The 22,088-nt window shown below is 40.2% G+C and overlaps 1 protein-coding gene across 4 annotated transcripts in view; it reads right to left on the bottom strand.

Annotated features, from left to right (window-relative positions):
* LOC142657123 (ranaspumin-like) overlaps positions 1–14,865 on the bottom strand; it is a 29,279-nt gene extending 14,414 nt beyond the window's left edge. The window contains exons 1-7 of one of the 4 annotated variants that reach the window (XM_075832169.1): positions 14,648–14,865; positions 10,693–10,731; positions 9,553–9,651; positions 9,382–9,440; positions 8,998–9,054; positions 7,579–7,635; positions 1,398–1,448 (exon numbers count right to left, since the gene is read on the bottom strand). In XM_075832169.1, the coding sequence (XP_075688284.1) occupies positions 1,398–1,448; positions 7,579–7,635; positions 8,998–9,054; positions 9,382–9,440; positions 9,553–9,601 (273 nt within the window). In that variant the 5' untranslated portion in view covers positions 9,602–9,651; positions 10,693–10,731; positions 14,648–14,865. Of the gene's footprint in view, positions 1–1,397; positions 1,449–7,578; positions 7,636–8,997; positions 9,055–9,381; positions 9,441–9,552; positions 9,652–10,692; positions 10,732–13,615; positions 13,698–14,440 lie in introns of those variants that run through there. The other 3 variants (XM_075832166.1, XM_075832167.1, XM_075832168.1) reach the window with 3 other exon arrangements.
* Positions 14,866–22,088: the final 7,223 nt, after the last annotated feature.

Genomic DNA, 22,088 nt, shown 5'->3' with positions numbered 1-22,088 from the left:
CCTGTTCTCACAAATGATGGTGGTCCCTGCGGTCGTGCCTTAAGCGATCAAAAATGATCCTCTATTCTGTAGTTAGGTGATGATTTTGATTCAGGGAATACCCCTTTAATGATTTTTCAGCAGTATTTTTGGCAATTGTTTAAACACAAAATCAGATCAAATATCTTAATATTAGCATTTATTAGTATTTAACTAACATTGAGGGCCAAATGGACCACAGCCCCTTCGTTCTAGTGAATAATAAGATGCTCAGAGCCCAGACTTTCACCAATACTGTCTTATGAGATGTCTCTATTGAATGTACTTTAATATAAGAATGGGTGCATTCCTTACAACTATTATTATCCAGAGTTTTAATAACAGAATATAAAAAAAACTAAAACTTAAATAATTGATCTAATGTGCTTTAGGATATTAGTAACATGTAAGAACACGGCCAATGTTGGCATTGGCATAGGTGACTGATGGCTTGTTTTTTGCAGGACAAGTTAATAGTACCAAAATGGGGTCTATATACCTATAATTCACGTGGGGGAAAATATGTTTAAAAAAAAGGAAAGGCATTTTTTTTGTTATGCTGTTCACTATAAGTTCAAAATAACAAACTAATTGCATTCTATTGATTGTTACAGTTATGATGAAATTATTTGTATGTTTTTATTTTCTGTTTAATTACTTTTATTTAAAAAAAACTGTTTTTATGAAAAAAGTGGGATTTATACATAATTTTTTGCTTGTGTTTTTTCCTTTAAAAGTTATCAAATGTTTTTTTTTGTTTTTTTTTTTTTAACCTTTTCCCACTAAGGAACTCTAACTCATCATTTATATTTTCATTGCATAATGCATTGGAATTCCTCTGTAATAGTATAGCAGTTTCCAGGAACAACCCAATATCTAGAATATACTATTATTAGTGTGGTAGGAAAGTGTTAATCCCTTCCTAATGATTCTATTGATTCTTAATTGGCCAATGCTGTCCAGCCAGTTTTTTCTTTCTAGGGTGTATTCACATAGGCAGGTACTGTGCCATGCGGTCAATCACCGCACATCAAAACCGCACATGTTTTACCACAAAATACCCTGGATGTGTGATGCAGTTTTTGTCTATGCAGTTTGTAAAGTGGAAACACATTTGTTCAATGTGTTTAACCTATACAAGCCGTCTGGCCAAAGATCGGATCACAAAACCGCGGCCACTCGTGGTAAAACGCGTCCTTGTGTTTTGGTCCACACATAAAACTGCCTGCCTGTCTTTTTTCCGGACAAAAACAAGGACTGGACTTGATTCTTCATTTGAATCTACGGTACTTAACTACAGTATATGACATAATATGGAAAGCACATCATCTGCTTAATTGTTCATATTTAGGCTTACACTGTTATTAGGTTTAACTTACAAATGTTTTGCTTGTGCAAAGAAGTTGATCAACGCCACAACCAGCCAATGCCTGTTAATGGATTAGAAGAAAAAATGGGGTTAGAAGGGAAACAAAACCTTAATTACAATTACATTGCATATAAATAATACAATATATAATATATCATTATATAGAAAGTAAGCTGTGAAATACAAGGTGATGTCATTAGCATGAGGCATGGTAAATTGTGTTCTTTTACAAGGGAGAACAGTTTTCATCATCAGCTGTATAATAGGGAATTGTTCTATACTGTTCACTAATACTCAAGTGCAAGTTCATACTTTAATATGTTAAGGAAAGACGAGACACGGCCCCTTAATGGAAAAGCTGAGCAACAGGATAAATGTCCGATAGACTCCATTGCAGCCTCTTTTATGTGATTACATTATATGACGAGTATTTCAGTGTAAGCATGGGGGATAGAAAGGAAAGCTTACCCACTAAATGTACATATTGTAACACTTAGAAACATTGCTAAAATATAGAAGAGTTTTGCTAGCAATTAGAATGATTGCTCCATAGAGGAGGCGAAAAGCAGCACAGGAAAAGCCAAAGAATTGTTGGCGGGAGGAGATTCAAACATTAGGTAAAATATAAAGCATAATCTTTAACAAATATCGTATTACTGGGTGGTCAGGTTTGGTATATTACTGACCAAAATGACAGATAATTCTGGCTAGAGATCACCCGGCATCATATTGTTAGTGGTAAGAAAGGATCCTTACATTTTTTTTCCGAAACCTGGATATGAACCTAGCAGGGACCCAGGTAGTATTTTATTTCTGAATAATGGGCTACACCTTAAAAGGAAGCATTGACTTAGAAGGGTTCACCACTTTGGACAATTCTTACTTGTTAGCCTGGTCCCTTGACAATAAGCTGATTACTGTTTCCCCCTACTGGACCCCAGCGATCTGCTGTGATCTGTGGGGAAACCTGGCAGTAAGCGCTTTATTTCCCTGCATCACCATAGGAGAAATTCAGCATCACACAGTGTCCATTCAAATCAATAGGTTATCTGTGTAATGCAGGACAGTACCGGCCTTCTAGCGAGAGATAATCTATGTAACTGCTCTAAACAATAGATGAGTATCCTGAACACAGGACTCTCCTATATTAATTCTCCAAGGCTACTTTTACACGGCAGTATTTTAGTCGGAATTTTGCATTAGCATTTGGAAGCCAAAGCTAGGAGAGGGTCTAAAACATACAAAATACTTGTTTGTGTGAAAGGAGCCTAATAGAGTAGATGAAAATGGGTTTTCTAAACAGGGCAACTCCTTTAAGGAGGCAAACAAGTGACAGATCTATTCAAATAAGCATAGAAGTGTCATACCCTAATAGAGTTATACTAGTGCATCTTTTTGTACTCACTAAACAGCCTCCCATAGTGCTAAACAGGGGGGCCAGAAATAACAACTGTGATTATATCATGACATACAGCATTATCCAAAGGAGATGCGGGCAGCACTGTAGAATGGAAAACCTCCAGGGTATTCGGGTGCAAGCCTCCAGGGATCCGACTCGTAAATCCCCAAATGTAGGCAAAATGGAAAGAGAGGCAGCACTCCACAGGTAAAAGTAGCAAAATTGTACTCACCCATCAGTGAAAAAGGTGCAACGTTTCAGCTTCTCAATGCTTGACAAAGGCTGCATTGAGCAGCTGAAACGTTTCACCTTTTTCACTGATGGATGAATAAAATTTAGCTACTTTGACCTTTGATGACATACAGCATGGCATTGATTTAGGTGATATAGCAGCTGGGCCGGCCTTAGGGGTGTGCGACCTGTTTGAGTGCACAGGGCGCAGCACCCTCCTAGCATGTAGGGGGCACCGCTGGATCGTCCGTTTGACGAGCACTATATCTTCTACTCCTGGTTACACACACAGAGGAGACAGGAGCAGAGACAAAAAGAAAAGAGCAGAAAGATCTGCCCACAACAGCAAGAAGCCTGTCAGCAAGGGAGGAGGCAGGTGCCTATTGGAAAATCTTTCTGTGGGTCATGCCTGTAAATGTGCTTATGAGTGTCTATATGTGTCTCTGTGCTTTTATGTATGTTTCTCTGTTTATTTCTCTCTGTGTTTGTAAGTGTATATGTTCCAGTACGTGTGTGTATATATCTGTCTCTGTACAAGTATATGTGTGCCTGTGTCTATATATGTGTGTCTGTATGTGTATATATGTCTCTGTGTATATGTTTGTTTGTGTGTACATGTGTGTGTATATATATATATATTTATTTACATATATATTTATATATGTGCCTTTGTGTGTGTGTGTGTGTGTGTGTGTGTGTGTGTTTATGTGTGGCTGTGTGCATATGTGTGCCTGTATGAGTATATATGGGTGCATATATGTCTTTATGTTTGTATGTGTATGTTTGTCTCTGTGCATGTATGTATATGCCTTTGTGGAAATATGTGCATGTGGGTGTATACATTTGTCTGTAGTAGGTCTATATATGTGCCTCCATGTATTTGTTTATGTTCCAGTATATGGGTGTGTGTGCGCATGTATGTATGTCCCAGCATTGCTATCTATGTACCTATGTATATATGCGTACGTGTTCCCGTTTGTGTGTATATATATATATATATATATATAGACAGACAAACGAATGAATCCAGCAGCATCGGCAAACAGTGGGTGCAATTCCTCAGAAACAGACCACGTTCCAAATTACGTAGCATTCAAAAAATAGGCAGGGGGCAATAAAAGTACACTTTTTTTCACATTTACTGCGGAGTGCTGCCTATTTTTTTAATACTATATATATATATATATATATATAATGTATACATATATATAAATATATATATATATATATATATATATATACATATATATACACTACCGTTCAAAAGTTTAGGGTCACTTAGAAATGTCCTTATTTTTGAAAGAAAAGCACAGTTTTTTTCAATGAAGATAACATTAAATTAATCAGAAATACACTCTATACATTGTTAATGTGGTAAATGACTATTCTATCTGCAAACGTCTGGTTTTAAATGCAATATCTACATAGGTGTATATAGGCCCATTTCCAGCAACCATCACTCCAGTGTTCTAATGGTACATTGTGTTTGCTAACTGTGTTAGAAGGGTAATGGATGATTAGAAAACACTTGCTTGAAAACCCTTGTGCAATTATGTTAGCACCGCTGTAAACAGTTTTGCTGTTTAGAGGAGCTATAAAACGGACCTTTGAGAATCTGGTGCATTACATTTGTGGGTTCGATTAAACTCTCCAAATGGCTACAAAAAGAGAGCTTTCATGTGAAACTCGACAGTCTATTCTTGTTCTTAGAAATTAAGGCTATTCCATGCGAGAAATTGCCAAGAAACTGAAGATTTCCTACAACGGTGTGTACTACGCCCTTCAGAAGACAGCACAAACAGGCTCTAACCAGAGTAGAAAGAGAAGTGGGAGGCCCCGCTGCACAATTGAGCAACAAGACAAGTACATTAGAGTCTCTAGTTTGAGAAATAGACACCTCACAGGTCCTCAACTGGCAGCTACATTAAATAGTACCCACAAAACGCCAGTGTCAACGTCTACAGTGAAGAGGCGACTCCAGGATGCTGGCCTTCAGGGCAGAGTGGCAAAGAAAAAGCCATATCTGAGACTGGCTAATAAAAGGAAAAGATTAATATGGGCAAAAGCACACAGACATTGGACAGAGGAAGATTGTAAAAAAGTGCTATGGACAGACAAATCGAAGTTTGACGTGTTTGGATCACACATTTGTGAGACGCAGAACAACTGAAAAGATGCTGGAAGAGTGCCTGACGCCATCTGTCAAGCATGGCGGAGGTAATGTGATGGTCTGGGGTTGCTTTGGTGCTGCTAAATTGGGAGATTTGTACAAGGTAAAAGGGATTTTGAATAAGGAAGGCTATCACTCCATTTTTCAACGCCATGCCATACCCTGTGGACAGCGCTTGATTGGAGCCAATTTCATCCTAGAACAGAACAATGACCCAAAGCACACCTCCAAATTATGCAAGAACTATTTAGGGAAGAAGCAGGCAGCTGGTATTCTATCTGTAATGGAGTGGCCAGCGCAGTCACCAGATCTCAACCCCATAGAGCTGTTGTGGGAGCAGCTTGACCGTATGGTACGCAAGAAGTGCTCATCAAGCCAATCCAACTTGTGGGAGGGGCTTCTGGAAGCATGGGGTGAAATTTCTCCCGATTACCTCAGCAGACTAACAGCTAGAATGCCAAAGGTCTGCAATGCTGTAATTGCTGCAAATGGAGCATTCTTTGACGAAAGCAAAGTTTGAAGGAGAAAATTATTATTTCAAATAAAAAATCATTATTTCTAACCTTGTCAATGTCTTGGCTATATTTTCTAGTCATTTTGCAACTCATTTGATAAATATAAGTGTGAGTTTTCATGGAAAACACAAAATTGTCTGGGTCACCCCAAACTTTTGAACGGTAGTGTATATATTTGCATGTATGTCTAAATATGTACCTCTATGTCTGTACAGTAAATATGTTCCAGTATGTGCGTGCCTAGATATTTGTAGTTAATTTTTGGGTTTGTGGAGGACAGCAATAAAGAGTACCGCACAGGGCGCCATCCAACCTAAAGACGGCCCTGTACAGCAGAACTGCCACAGGGCATTTAAATGTTTCGCAGCTGCCCTACCAGCGCTTGCAGCAGAACTGGACCATTCGTTACTCACACCATGCATGGAATATTGCGTGCAGTTGCAGATATCAGATTTTTAAGAAATATATAACACAAATGGAAAAGACTTAAAAACAATTAAAAGAATAGGTGAATTACTAAGAACAATTACAGACAATAGGGTTATTCCGTTTTAGAAAAGTTTAGGGTAGACCCTATTACTATGTATAAATATATTATGGGACCAAACGAGATCTATCATGTTTTGTTATATTTTTAAACCCTTAAAGGGTAAATATTGGGGTCGATGTACTGACACTGACTCAAATACTGACAGCATAGAGTTAGCACTAGATGTGAACAATTTATTACAGTGGCTTATGCTGTATGATAAATTTGGTGCATCTTTACACACTTCAGTGTAAGGCCCCATACACATATCCGTAATTGCAGATAAAATACTGACACCTTCGCATATATTTACGGGTGTGTTTCTGGGCCGTAGGAATGAGCCACAAAAAAAATAGGACATTTTTCGCATTTATGGATCGTGCTCCTATACTTATTACTGTGAGCAAGTTCCACAAATGCGTCGACACTCCACGTCAGTGTCCGTGCAGTATTTACTGACTGTAAAAACTGCACGGACATTTGCATGTGGCCTTACGTTATACCCCCTCTTGGCTGGCTTACTTTGCACAAAAATGTTGGTGCAAATTGGCACATCTTAAATGGACACTAACTTTTCAAACAACCTATGCTGATCTACAAGTACATCTGATAAAAAAACATCTTTGCAATTTACTTACGGTTAAGTTTTGTTGTTTTATCCATGCAAATTCTGTGTGAAGTTACTGCTACTAGGTGTAATGTAAGTCTACGGAGGGGGGGGGGGGGTGAGCAGGGGGAGGAAGCAGGAGCAGATAGAAAACACACAGTGATGCTGCTGATAAGATGTAAATCTCACCCCAGTGCAGTATTCTCAGCTACACTACTCATTACTCCTGCATAATCTCCTCCATGCTGCTGTAGCTTGTGTGAGTGCGTGCGTCCGTGCGTGCGTGTGCGCGTGTTAGATACAGATGGGGGAGCAGGATTCTCCTCTTCTATGTGTGCAGTGTATAGAATACATAATAGCAGTTAGACTCCGTCCACTAGCTTTGAGACAACTGAGAATTAGAGATAGAGACTGAGGAGAAAAAAACTGCTAAATAATGCCACATGCAAGTCATATAATGGCCAGAAATAATGTTATTCCTCATGTACACATATATCAGCTTATTCTGAGAACTCACTGGAAAAGTTAGCTAATTTCCTGCCCCGTTGTCAGATGATTCACAAACATTGGTTCTTTTCTGCGTCTTTCATTGATTAACTTGTCTAAAATAATTTGCGCTAAAAGGAAGGTGCAACTTAGGTCAGAATTCTGGCGCAACACCAATAGTAAATCTGTCCCATTGTCATTGATGTGAGAACACCATACCTGGACACTGGACAACAGACAGATATATTTCTTACCAGTGTCTTTATAAATTCACCGGCAAATTTCTTATAATTTTCTTCATTGTTTTCAATCTGTGGAATAACAATTGACAAAGTAATTATAATGAAGTGAATGGAAAATCAAATTATCAACTGATTAAGGTTGATGCTGAATATGGCTGGATTCAGACATAGCGTATTTGTTGCAGATTTTCTTACCGATTTTAATGCAGATTTTCTAACCAAAGCCAGAAGTGGATCAAGAAGTATATTTTTTCTTTGTTTCCCATTCGTTTTGAAACCACTTCTGACTTTGGCTCAAATATCTGCATCAAAATCTGCAACAAATACGCGATGTGTGAATCCAGACTTAGTGATTGGGTTTATTACTTTAAGCATAGAGAATTGTTAAACTTTGTAATGGGCTCTCTGTATCAGTTTGGTCCTAGAGATGAGATCTTGAGGACTGCGCTGTATGAACGTCCGTGTCTTTGTATACATACATATAACTATACAGTGCTTCTGTGAGCAATCTGCCTATGTAATCCTTATTACTGCTCATCCTGAGATATTCACTTGTACTGGTGTGAGCAGCACCTGATAGGGCTAAGTTTTTAGTCTCTGAATATGAGCAATAAATGCAAATAAGCAAAGAAATTAAAATATAAAATATATTAGAATAATACACAATTACAATTATTTACATAAAACCAGAAACCCCCTTTAAGCTGACTTAAAATCTAGGTAAAGTCATGTATTTCTATGTTTTAAAGTAAAATATAAGGGGGCCTATAAAAAAAATTAGGGGTTTACGTTTCACACTTACTAATTTAGGATTTACAATGTGATTATAAGTTGTCATTCATTCTCGTAGTAACAGGATTCAGATTTGTAGAGCTGGAGAATTTGAGGTTGAGTTTTATTTCTCCTTCTTCCTTCCCTTCTACAATTGTATAAGAGTTTCATCTAGACTAAACATTAGTATTTTACAGCATTGACTATAGGAGAAATACATAGAGGATTGTCAGCAGGAATACAGGACGTTTATCCTCCATACTTTCTTCTCTGATTAATCTACCGATTAGGAGAAGAGGAGACAACGAGTCCTACGTGTGTTCTTGAGAAATAGTACAATACACGGTAGGAAGAGGCTGCTTATTTTTCTTTTATTAGGCTCTGTTCACACTTGAGTCATGACTTCTATTTATAATAGAGCCATAACAGCTATGCTAAATCCGTTATTAAAAAGATACAGGCGATTTTTAAGTGTCTGTTGGTGTTCAGGTATTTTTGCAGTAAGAATAGCGCTACAGACTTCCCCATACTTGCCATCAAAAATAGCAGAGAGGATGACCATAGCCCTACAGAGGCTCTGAATGCGAATGAGAACACTGCAAACCTTGTCATTATGCTTTTTTATTGTCATTAGAGAGTGACACAATATAATATACTTACATTATCCTTATATTCACACAAAAATTCCTGAAGTTTTTTCAGTAAATCTGGAACATTCTAGTTAAGAAAAGACAATTCGAATTATCAGTCAATATCGGCAAAATGTTGTTCATAAGTATATGATCAGATCTTATGAACATATTTATGTGGAACATATAAAATTAGATGAGCATTTACAATAATATGAGAACTAAACTATTGTGGCCACCTAGATACAATAATACTCATCACCATCTACATAGTAAACAGTACATAGTTGTTATTTTCCAGAAATTATTTATGCTTGAATAAAAGAAAACACATTAGTAATAATTATTGTAGATGTTTGTGTAAAAGTTTCAATGTGAAATTAATTACGGACACTTTTCACTGCACGAATCTTACCTGTACCGCTTGTATCACGCACTGACGATCTGAAACCAGATCTGGCTCACATCCAAAGTCTTTCCACACAAAGCAAAAAACAGAAGCAACAAGTCAGCTCTATCTGCTTATATGTAAAATATACAAAATATTCAACAGTATGTTATAATATAATATATCGTATCTACATACCTGTAGCGAGGCTGAGACCAGCCAGGACAAAGAATATGATGATCTTCATTGTGCAGATTGTTGAGCTCAAGGCATGAATGGCACCAGTCAATGTCCTTCCTTTATAGTGAGAAAATGGGTGACATCATTAATCACGCAATATGGCACTGCGCACATTGGCAAGTGTCCCATATACTGGCAACTTTGATGTAAGAACAATTTTAATCAACTTTATTGGTATAGTTAAGAAAACATTCAACATTTGCCAACATTTCACATCCTACATTAAATGTAAACATTAATAAAACACAATAATGTTTCTACCCCATAACTTTCTATCTGTCATATTTTGGTCCAAGGGAAAACCTGGATAAATGCATTTAAGAATTGTTCTAAGTCATTTTAAGTGAAAAACGGACAAAAAAAAATAAAGGAAGTGGGCAGGGAGGGGAGACAGATATAATATAATGTTTTTTTTTTAAATATATATATATAAATATTAGGAATATAGGGACAAAACATGTTAAGTTAAGTAATTTTGCAATATAAACGAGTTAAAAATCGTTTGTTTTTTAGTGTGCAGTCAACTTTCATCGGTGCCAGTGGTAGCTCTCCCTAGTTATTTTCTTGTGTCCTAATAGCTGCATACACAAACTGCAGCAAGCATCGGAGGAACCACATACACTGTTGTTCTTTTTCTGTTCCCTGCTCCTGCTCGGCACCATGGAGTAATACCTTCTTGTGATGAGGCCCATCTAAACTACATATACTTCTTTAGTTGTACAAACCTCAATGCACTCCTCTAAGAACTTCTATACAGGTACTCAAGTTCTATAGACTTTCATTGACTGTCGTTTGGCCAGCTGCTACTCTGCTATGACGGGGCAGCACAGTGGGTCCACATACCCCACAGCTGTTACATAGCCTAACTTATATGTTTTTAAATCAGTCATTCTGCTTCCCCATATTTCTATTACTGCACAGGACTCTTAGTAGAACTCTTGCTTTTATAATTTCTCCATAGAGAAATATGAATTTTAAAAGATTGTCATTCATGTGCATTAATAGTAACATTTGAAGTGGGCATAACTGGTGTGAAAACTCATCAAAATCATTTAAATCCTACCAAATAGAGGCATCAGACGTTATGTTCTATGTTACCTTATAATAGTGAAGACAAAATGTGACCCTGTTGCATGCCTACAGGGAGGCTTTATCTATGGGGGGGCTTTATCTACAGGGGGGGCTTTATCTACAGGGGGGGCTTTATCCAAGGGGGGGGGGGCTTTATCTATGGGGGGGGGGGCTTTATCTACGGGGGAATTTATCTACGGGGAGGCTTTATCTACAGGGGGGCTTTATCTACAGAGGGGCTTTATCTACAGGGGGGCTTTATCTATGGGGGCTTTATCTACGTGGGGGACTTTATCTACGGGGGGCTTTATCTACAAGGGGGCTTTATCTACAGGGGGTCTTTATCTACAGGGGGGCTTTATCTACAGGGGGGCTATATACTGGGTTGGGCTATCTATATAGCACCATATACAGGGGTGGACTATATCTACAGGGGAGCTATATACAGGGGTTGGCTATATCTACAGGGGGGCTATATACAGGGGTGGGCTATCTATGGAGTACTATATACAGGGGTGGGCTATATCTACAGGGGGGGCTATATACAGGGGTGGGCTATATATGGAGCACTATATACAGTGGTGGGCTATATCTACAGGGGGCTATATACAGGGGTGGGCTATCTGTGGAGCACTATATACAGGGGTGGGCTATCTATGGAGCACAATATACAGGGGTGGGCTATCTATGGAGCACTATGTACAGGGGTGGGCTATATCTACAGGGGGTTATATACAAGGGTGGGCTATCTATGGAGCACTATATACAGGGGTGGGCTATATCTACAGGGGGGCTATATACAGGGGTGGGCAATCTGTGGAGCACTATATACAGGGTTGGGCTATCTATGGAGCACTATATACAGTGGTGGGCTATATCTACAGGGGGGCTATATACAGGGGTGGGCTATCTATGGAGCACTATATACAGGGGTGGGCTATATCTACAGGGGGGCTATATACAGAGGTAGGCTATGTATGGAGCACTATATACAGTGGTGGGCTATATCTACAGGGGGCTATATACAGGGGTGGGCTATCTGTGGAGCACTATATACAGGGGTGGGCAATCTATGGAGCACTATATACAGGGGTGGGCTATAGCTACAGGGGGGTTATATACAGGGGTGGGCTATCTATGGAGCACTATATACAGGGGTGGGCTATATCTACAGGGGGGCTATATACAGGAGTGGGCAATCGGTGGAGCACTATATACAGGGGTGGGCTATCTGTGGAGCACTATATACAGGGGTGGACTATATGTTGAGCACTATATACAGGGGTGGACTATATGTGGAGCACTATATACAGGGGTGGACTATATGTGGAGCACTATCTACAGGGTGGGCTATATCTACAGGGGTGGGCTATATCTACAGGGGGCTATATACAGGGATGGGCTATCTGTGGAGCACCATAGGGGGAGCGATTTATGGGACACTATATACAGGGATGGGCTATATGGGGGCACTATCTAGAGGGGGCTCTATCTACAGGTGGCATGGTGTGTGTGTGGGACATGGTGTATGGTGCTATTATAATTAGAGGTGCAGTGTATGGCGCTATTATATTTAGGGGCGTAGTGTGTGGTATAATGGGAACTTTATCTTTATTTATAGGTGTAGAAATTTTGGAAAAGTGAGAAGCTGAAGACATCTGAGCGGCAAACTGCAGAAATGGGCTGTGACCGGGAGAAGTCATCATAGAGGTCTGGACCGGATGGAGAAAAAGAACTAGAATCTGAGACGTCACCGGTGAGTCACTTAATGTAAATGTTTATTCTGCCTCTAATCAGCACTGTAGTCACTGTATGATCTGCAGCGAGATGATGGGTGGTATGATTATGATATGATTTATTTTTTGTGAAACAGCATCTCCCAGCATATCCTTACCATTGTTCGGGCCATGCTGGGAGCTGTAGTTTTACGCCGTACATACCTATACGGCAGGGGTTACACTAAATTGAGCTGTATTTGTGCTGGTGTTGTATTTATGTAATGAGCTTGGTTCTGGGGCTGTATTTATGTACTGAGCTTGGTTCTGGTGTTGTGTAGAGAACTATATTGCTTGTAAAATGTACAAATGTTTTTATGCTCGAGTTACATAAAAAGAAATGTGGAAAATAAATGACACGTCATTGATTGGTAGAGAAAACAAACACGGCGAGGGGGAAGGAGATGTCGGGAAAGAGGTTGGGGGGGGGGGGGGCGCCAAACTGAATCTTTGCCCCGGGTGCTGGAGAACTTAGCTACTGAGCTACGCCTCTGAGCAGAGCAAACAACTCATCATTTCATAATCTGGCAGTCTAACAGTCATTATCCAAAATGAAAGAAGCCTATAATAAAAAGTAAATAACATGGGGAACATTAAACAGTCATCCATCTTCCACCACTTGATATGTTCTGTGTGAAGATATAGATCTTATAGATGATGAGAGTGACTCTTCTAGAGGGAACGTTTTTTCTGCTCTTCACATTAGTTTTCATTAAAGTAACTAGTGCTCAATCTGTTCAGTATATATTGCATAGGCTTTTAAGGCTATATAGACCTTTTTTTTTCTTTCTTATAAAATTGAGCAGCTGTATCGTTTTCTAAGTTCTGAATCCATCAGGTTCGTGGGACTGACGGATACAGTGACAGCAGGTCCTGCGTATCTCCTACACGCAAGATCCACTTGTAACCAATGATATCTAAGTTATGCACTTAGATGTGATTGTTAACAGCTCGATCATGAGTGTCAGAGACACTGAACCCGTCAGTCCCGTGGACCTAATGAACACAGGATTCAGCACAAAATACAGTGCTCCATATACAGAACACAAAGCAGCTGTATCTCAAAAAGTAAAAAAATGTTTTAATAAAATGTATTAAAGGGGTTGTCCACCTTTAAAAAACAATTGTGCAATACATTATACATATGTAATGAAGTATCTTTGTAATAGACTTACCTTTTCAAAGGTGTAGAGGTCTTCTACTACGGAGTTGTGTCACGTGACTCTGACAGCATCGTAAATCTTCTCTTCCGCTGTCTGTTCTTTTTCATTCTGTACTTCCGGACGAGCTCCTCTTCCGGTCTTCTGCTCGAATGGTGCGTAATCCATGACGTCCCTGTTGTGGACTCTTCCTATCAACGTCTTCATGAACTTGCGCTTACGCGTTTCAAATTTCTTTTATGAATCACGCATGCGCAGTAAAAATAAAATGTATTGCGCCTGCACATTAAAAGTTCATTTATTGTGCCTGCGCAGTAAAATCTAATTTATTTCGCCTTCAAAGTTGATTTATTGCTTTGTATGCGCAGGCACAATAAATCACATTTTAATGCGCAAGCGCAATACATTTTATTTTTACTGCGCATGCGTGATTCATAAAAAAAAATTGAAAGGTGCAAGTTCATGAAGACATCGATCGGAAGAGCCCATGACAGGGAAATCACGGATGATGCACTGTTTGATCAGAAGACCGGAAGAGGAGCTCATCCGGAAGTACAAAATCAAGAACAGACAGCGGAAGAGAAGATTTATGATGTTGGCAGGGTCACGTGACACAACTCCGTAGAGGAAGACCTCTACACATTTCCCCCGGGACACTCCCTGTGTCTGCTCCTGTCCTGATGGTGTTTTGGGGGTGTCCTTGGTGTTATGGGTGCAAAAGAAGACAGGAGGATGAAGAGTGGCAGTTTAACAGGCTTGCTGGCGGCACAATTTTACTTAAGTCTTCCACATAAAATGGCGGTTACATTCTTCCATATGATATGGAGGCACATTTCTTACTATAGACTCAATCCTTATAATCGGATGAAGCGCCAGATGCAGGAGCGGGGGACCCTCTCTTTCTCTGCTCTCCTTGTGGCTTCCTACCCTTGTCAATTCAGTGGGACGATAAGATATCTGTCCATGAATGCAGCTTTCTGCTCCTCTGTAATGGCTCTCAGCCTATCAGTAAGGGTAGTAAACATGTGATAAGGTGACACTGCTCACTGTCCACAGAATGGATTCCTGTTACTCTCAATAGATGTCAGAAGATTTCCTTCTCTTAAGGCTGTTTCTTTCTTCCTGCGAGCTTTACTATGGCCTGATGATGAAGGCAGCCTGTCTATGGATCCAAGATGGATGTACCCAGGTACCACTCTGCTCCTCTCCAACCGACTCTAACTACTAACACTTTCTAACTCTGACTGAAACTGCCACTAACTGCCACTGGACCCCCTCTATGTCCTGAGCTCCTCCCACCTTCTGGAAACTTCCCAGTTTAAGCCACTCCTGGCATAGGCTGTAACACAGTGCATTGTAGCTTCACATTTGTTATTTTAAAGCGACAGTGCCTAAAAGTGCAAAAATGTCATAAAATACATTTACAAGTAATGTCTTGGGGGACATTACAATACATCATTACATATGTATAATGTATTGCACAATTCTTTTTCAAAGGTGGACAACCCCTTTAACCCCTTAAGGACATGGCCAATTTTGGCCTTGAGGACAGAACAATTTTTTCCTATTTCCCTCTTTGCATCCTGACGCTCATAAGTTTTTAATTTTTTGTACGACGTAGTTGTGTGAGACTTTGTTTTTTTGCGGGACAAGTTGTACTTTATGTAGGTACCATTTTTAGGTACAAATACATTATCGTTTAATTTATATAAAATTTAAATTTGGCAAAAATGTAGAAAAAAAGCAGTTCCGCTGACGTTTTAATATTTTTTTTTTATACCATACACCGATCATCATAAATAATGTTATAAATTTGTTGTACAGCTTGTTACGGTCGTGGCGATACCAAATATGTCTATATTATTTCATGTTCAGACAGCCCTGGGGTCCTTCAATGGACCCTGGGCTGTCTGGCCATACAAGTTATGGGCTTTGATCGCGTCACAGTTATTTTCTGTGATGCGTTCAAAGTGCAGTCCCCTCTCCTTGAACGCCGCGATCAGTTTTCATCGCGGCATTCAAAGGGTTAACGGCGGAGAGAGGATGTTTCTCTTCTCTCTGCTGTCAGAGCGGGGCCGTGGCTGTGTATTACAGCCGTTGCCCCGCTGTCGATCGCGCGCACAGACGGCTGTCACACAGGACGAGAATGCGCGAAGTACCTGCCGCTCAGGATGAGCATTCTCGTCTTTTGCGTCGGCAACAGGTTAAGCAAGTTGAAGCAATCACACTGATACACAATTTTATTAAGGAGAAGAAGAAAAAAACTATGTCAAAGATGTACATAGCCTTTAACCAGACCGCATGCTCACTGCCTATCTCAAGATGTAATAGGAGACCAAAATATAAATTCTTTCTTATAAATATAAATATATAAATACAGCACCAGAACATAACTCAGTACATATATACAGTGCCATAACCAAGATCAGTACATATATACAGAACCAGAACCAAGCTCATTACATAAATACAGTTTCAGAACCAAGCTCAGTACGTAAATAAACCAGCAGAACCAAGCACATTACATAAATATAGCACCAGAACAACGCTTAGTACATATATACAGCACCAGAACAAAGCTCAGTACATAAATACAACACCAGAACAAAGCTCTTTACATAAATAAAGTATCAGAACCAAGCTCAGTACATATATATAGCACCAGAACTAAGCCCAATACATATATACATTACCAGAACCAAGCTCAGTACATAAATACAGCACCAGAACAAAGCTCAATTCATTAATACAGTACCAGAACAAAGCTCAGCACATAAATACAGCATCAGTACCAAGCACAATACATAAATACAGCACCAGAACTAAGCTCAGTACATATATACATCACCAGAACAAAGCTCATTACATAAATACAACACCAGCACAAATACAGCTCAATTTAGTGCAACCCCTGCCGCATAGGTATACAATAACTTGTATACAGCTGACATCATGACCCGAACAATGGTAAGGATATGCTGGGAGATACGTTTTCACAAAGAAAATCATACCACCCATCATGTCATGGCAGATCATACAGTGACTACAGTGCTGATTAGAGGCAGAATAAACATTTACATTAAGTGACTCAGGTGATGTCAGAATCTAGTTGTTCTTTTTCTCTTTTCTACTCCATCCGGTCAAGACCTCTATGACTAGTTCTCCCGGCCATAGTCCATTTCTGCAGTTTGCAACTCAGATGTCTTCAGCTTCTCACTTTTCAAATATTTCTGCACCTATAAACAAAGATAAAGTTCTCATGACGCCAGACACTGTGCCCCTAACTATAATAGCGCCATACACTGCACCTCTAATTATAATAGCACCATACACTATGTCAGACACACACACACACACACACACACACACACACACACACTGTGCCCCCTGTAGATAGTGCCCCCTACTTAGATCCCCCTGTAGATAGTGACCCCCATAAAGCCCCTGTAGATAGTGCCCACATATAGCCACCCCTGTAGATATTGCCCTACATATAGCCCCCCTGTATATAGTGCCCCAAATATAGCCCCCTCTGAAAATAGTGCCCCACATGTAGCCCCCCCTGTAGATAGTGCCCCACATATAGCCCCCTGTAGATAGTGCTCCACATATAGACCACCCCTATATATAGTGTCCAACATATAGCCACCCCTGTAGATAGTGCCCACATATAGCCACCCCTGTAGATATTGCCCTACATATAGCCCCCCTGTATATAGTGCCCCACATATAGCCCCCTCTGAAAAAAAGTGCCCCACATGTAGCCCCCCTGTAGATAGTGCCCCATATATAGCCCCCCTGTAGATAGTGCTCCACATATTGCCCACCCCTGTATATAGTTTCCAACATATAGCCCACCCTTGTAGATAGTGCCCTGCATATATCTCCCCCTATAGTGTCCGCATATAGCCCGCCCCTGTATATAGTGTTCACGTATAGCCCACCCCTGTATATAGTGCCTCACATATAGCTCCCCCTATAATGCTCCACATATAGCCCACCCCTGTATATAGCCCCCTGTAGATAGATCCCCCCTGTAGACATTGTCACTCATTTTTATTAGAATTTAAAAAAGAAAATAAAAAAAACTTTACATTCTTACCTTAACCCCTTAAGGACGCAGCCTAGTTTGGGCCTTAAGGCTCAGAGCCCATTTTTCAAATCTGACATATTTCACTTTATGTGGTAATAACGTCGGAATGCTTAAACCTATCCAAGCGATTCCGAGATTGTTTTCTCGTGACACTTTGGGCTTCATGTTCGTGGTAAAATTTGGTCGATATATTCAGTCTTTATTTGAGAAAAATTGCAAAATTTAGAGAAAATTTAGAAAAAATAGCATTTTTCAGAATTTAAATGCATCTGCTTGAAAAACAGACGGTTATACCACCCAAAATAGTTACTAGTTCACATTTCCCATATGTCTACTTTAGATTGGCATCGTTTTTTGAACATTATTTTATTTTTCTTGGACGTTACAAGGCTTAGAACATAAACAGCAATTTCTCATATTTTTAAGAAAATTTCAAAAGCCATTTTTTTAAGGTACCTGTTCAGTTCTGAAGTGGCTTTGAGGGGCCTATGTATTAGAAACCCCCATAAAGCACCCCATTTTAAAAACTAGACCCCTCAAAGTATTCAAAACAGCATTTAGAAAGTTTTTTAACCCTTCAGGCATTTCACAGGAATTAAAGCACAGTGAAGGTGAAATTTGCAAATTTCGTTTTTCTTTCTGAATTTCAATTTTATTCTATTTTTTTTCTGTAACAAAGAAGGTTTTACCAGAGAAACACAACTAAATATGTATTGTCCAGATTCTTCAGTTTTTAGAAATGTCCCACATGTGGCTCTAGTGCGCTCGTGGACTAAAACACAAGCCCCAGAAGCAAAGAAGCACCTAGTGCATTTTGGTGGTGCTTTTTTATTAGCATATATTTTAGGCAGCATGCCAGGTTTGGAGAGGTGTTGAGGTGCCAAAACAGTAGGAATCCCCCAAAACCCCATTTTGGAAACTGCACCCCTCAAGGAATTAATTTATGGTTATTGTTACAATTTTGACCCCGTAGTTTTTTCACAGCGCGTATTTGAATTGGGCTGTGAAATTAAAAGAATGACAATTTTTCCAATAAGATGTCATTTTTGATCAGAATTTCTTATTTTCACAGGGAACAAAATGCCCCATTTTGTTGCCCAATTTGTCCTGAGTGCGGCAATACCCCATTTGTGGTGATAAACTGCTGTTTGGGCCCATGGGAGGCCTCAGAAGGAAAGGAGCGCTATGTGTTCTTAGGAGTCCAGATTTTGCTGGATTGGTTTTCGGGTGCCATGTCGCATTTGCAGAGCCTCAGAGGTATCAAAGCAATGGAAACCCACCAAAAGTGACCCCATTTTGGAAACAAAACCCCTCAAGGAATTTATTTATGGGTGTTGTGACCATTTAGACCCCACAGTTTTTTCACAGAACTTATTTGAATTGGGCTGTGAATTTAAAAAAAAAAACTTTTTTCCAATAAGATGTAGTTTTGGCTCAAAATGTCTTATTTTCACAACGAATAAAATACCCCATTTTGTTGCCAAATTTGTCCTGAGTGCGGCAATACCCTATTTGTGGCCATAAACTGCCGTTTGGGCCCATGGGAGGTATTAGAAGGAAAGGAGCGCTATGTGTTCTTTGGAGCCCAGATTTTGCTGGATTGGTTTTCGGGTGCCATGTCGCATTTGCAGAGCCCCAAAGGTATCAAAGCAATGGAAACCCACCAGAAGTGACCCCATTTTGGAAACTACACCCCTCAAGGAATTCATTTATGGGTGTTGTGACCATTTAGACTCCACAGTTTTTTCACAGAATTTATTTGAATTGGGCTGTGAATTCAAAAAAAAAATATTTTTTCCAATAAGAGGTAGTTTTGGCTCAAAATTTCTTATTTTCACAAGGAATAAAATACCGCATTTTGTTGCCCAATTTGTCCTGAGTGTGGCAATACCCTATTTGTGGTGATAAACTGCCGTTTTGGCCCATGGGAGGGCTCAGAAGGAAAGGACCACCATGTGGCCTACTGGAAATTTTCTGGTGCTAAGTCGAGTGTGCAGAAGCCCCTGAGGTATCAGTACAGTTGAAACCCCCGAGAAGTGACCCCATTTTAAAAACGACACCCCTTAAGGAATTCATCTAGAGGTGTAGTGAGCATTTTGACTCCACAGGTATTGTGTAAAAGATAATGCGCAGCAGATGGTGCAGAGTGAGATTTGCAATTTTCTATATATATGCCATGTCAGTGTCCGATATATTGTGCCCAGCATGTGCCACCGGAGACATACACCCCATAAACTGTAATGTGGGCTCTCCCGGGTACGGCAATACCCTACATGTGGCTGTTATTAGCTGCCTGGGCACACGGCAGGGCTCAGAAGGAAAGGACCACCATTTGGCCTACTGGAGCTTTTCTGGTGCTAAGTCTTGTACGCAGAAGCCCCTAAGGTACCAGTACAGTTGAAACCCCCAAGAAGTGACCCTGTTTTAAAATCTACACCCCTTAAGGCATTCATCTAGAGGTGTAGTGAGCATTTTGACCCCACAGGTATTGTGTAAAAGATAATGTGCAGCAGTTGGTGCAGAGTGAAATTTGCAATTTTCTATACATATATGCCAATTCAGTGTCCGATATATTGTGCCCAGCATGCGCCACCGGAGATATACACCTCATAAACTGTAATGTTGGCTCTCCCGGGTACGGCAATACCCTACATGTGGCTGTTATCAGCTGCCTGGGCACACAGCAGGGCTCAGAGGGGAAAGATGAGGAGGGGTAAGCTGTGCGAAGTGGATCAGAGCGAGTAAAACTGGGGTAAATTAAAAATAAAGGGATGTATGATAAATTTTAAAACACTCTTTCATACAGAGCTCTGGTTTTTCGGGACACGTGTCACATTGGTATATGGTGTCCTTCCTTATCGCCCTCTTATAGCAGACTCTGCACCTCTTTTGACTTTTTCCCTTCTTGCCAGTTTGGGGAACTTCTCCTAAAAAGTGTTGCCCTGGTACGATGCCTGTGGCCCCGCTTCCAGAAGTACTGTAAGGCTTCAGGACTTGATCTGACAAGTCCACCCCTCCCATGTACCTATTGTAGTCCAGGATGCAGTCTGGTTTGGGGGTCTCTGTACTGGTACCTCGTACAGGTACATGGGTACTGGTGTGGCATCTCTCTTGTCCTTGTACTTGACACACAATATGTTGCTGCTAGAATGTGCCCTGCTCTCACCCCTTCTGAGTGTTTGCCCAAGCAGAGTCTTAGGGAGGCCTCTCAGGTTTCTTCTAGCAGTGCCGCATGCCACAGGACTTCTGGAAGCGAGGCAGTTGAAGAGTGGGACGCTGGTATAAAAATTATCCAGGTAGAGGTGGTAACCCTGGTCCAGCAGTGGGTGCACCAAATCCCACACAATTTTTGTATTAACTCCCAGTAAGGGGGGGCATTCTGGGGGCTGAGTACTGGTGTCCTTCCCTTCATATATCCTAAATTTGTAGGTATACCCTGATGCACTCTCGCACAGCTCATACATCTTCACGCCATACCTTGCCCTCTTACCCGGCAGGTACTCGCGGAATTGAAGCCTCCCTTTCAAATGTACCAGGGATTCATCTATAGAAATACACTTCTCGGGGGTGAATGCTGGGAAAACCGGGCACTGAAATGGTCTAATAGGGGTCTCCGTTTATACAAATGGTCAAAACTGGGGTCATCTCGGGGTGGGCACAGCTCATTATCAATATAATGTAAGAAGCGAAGTATTGCCTCATTTTTATTTTATTTTTTAGTTTCCAGCTCAGTTCTGAAGTTGCTTTGAGGGGCCCATATATTAGACACCCTTATCAAACACCCCATTTCAGAAACTAGACCCCTCAAAGTATTCACAACAGCATTTAAAAAGTTTATTAACCCTTTAGGTGTTTCACAGGAATTTAGAGCAAAGTAGAGGTGACATTTAATTAATTTAATTTAATTTATTAGGCACCATGTCCGGTTTGAAGAGGTCTTGTGGTGCTAAAACAGTGGAAACCCCCCAAAAGTGACCCCTTTTTGAAAACTAGAGACCTTGAGGAATCCATTGTAGTTTTCTTGGGCTGCATGCGACTTTTTGATCAGTTTTTATTCTAATTTTAGGTGGCGTGGGGACTAAAAAAACAGCAATTTTACTATTGTTTTTTATTCAATTTTTTTTACAGCGTTCACCGTGCGCTATAAATGACATATTCACTTTATTCTGCGGGGCGCTACGATTACGGCGATACCAGATGTTTATAGTTTTTTTTTATGTCTTATGGCGTTTGCACAATAAAATACATTTTGTAAAATATCATTTACTTTTTGTGTTACCTTATTCTAAGAGCCATAACGTTTTTATTTTTCCATCAGGAAAGTCGTGCGAGGACTTATTTTTTGCGTAACGAACTGTAGTTTCCATCAGTACCATGCGACTTTTTGATCTCTTT

The sequence above is a fragment of the Rhinoderma darwinii genome, chromosome 7 (genome assembly GCF_050947455.1).
Source record: "Rhinoderma darwinii isolate aRhiDar2 chromosome 7, aRhiDar2.hap1, whole genome shotgun sequence".
In the NCBI taxonomy this organism is placed as follows: domain Eukaryota; kingdom Metazoa; phylum Chordata; class Amphibia; order Anura; family Rhinodermatidae; genus Rhinoderma; species Rhinoderma darwinii.
This window is presented reverse-complemented; position numbering and strand designations above follow the sequence as displayed.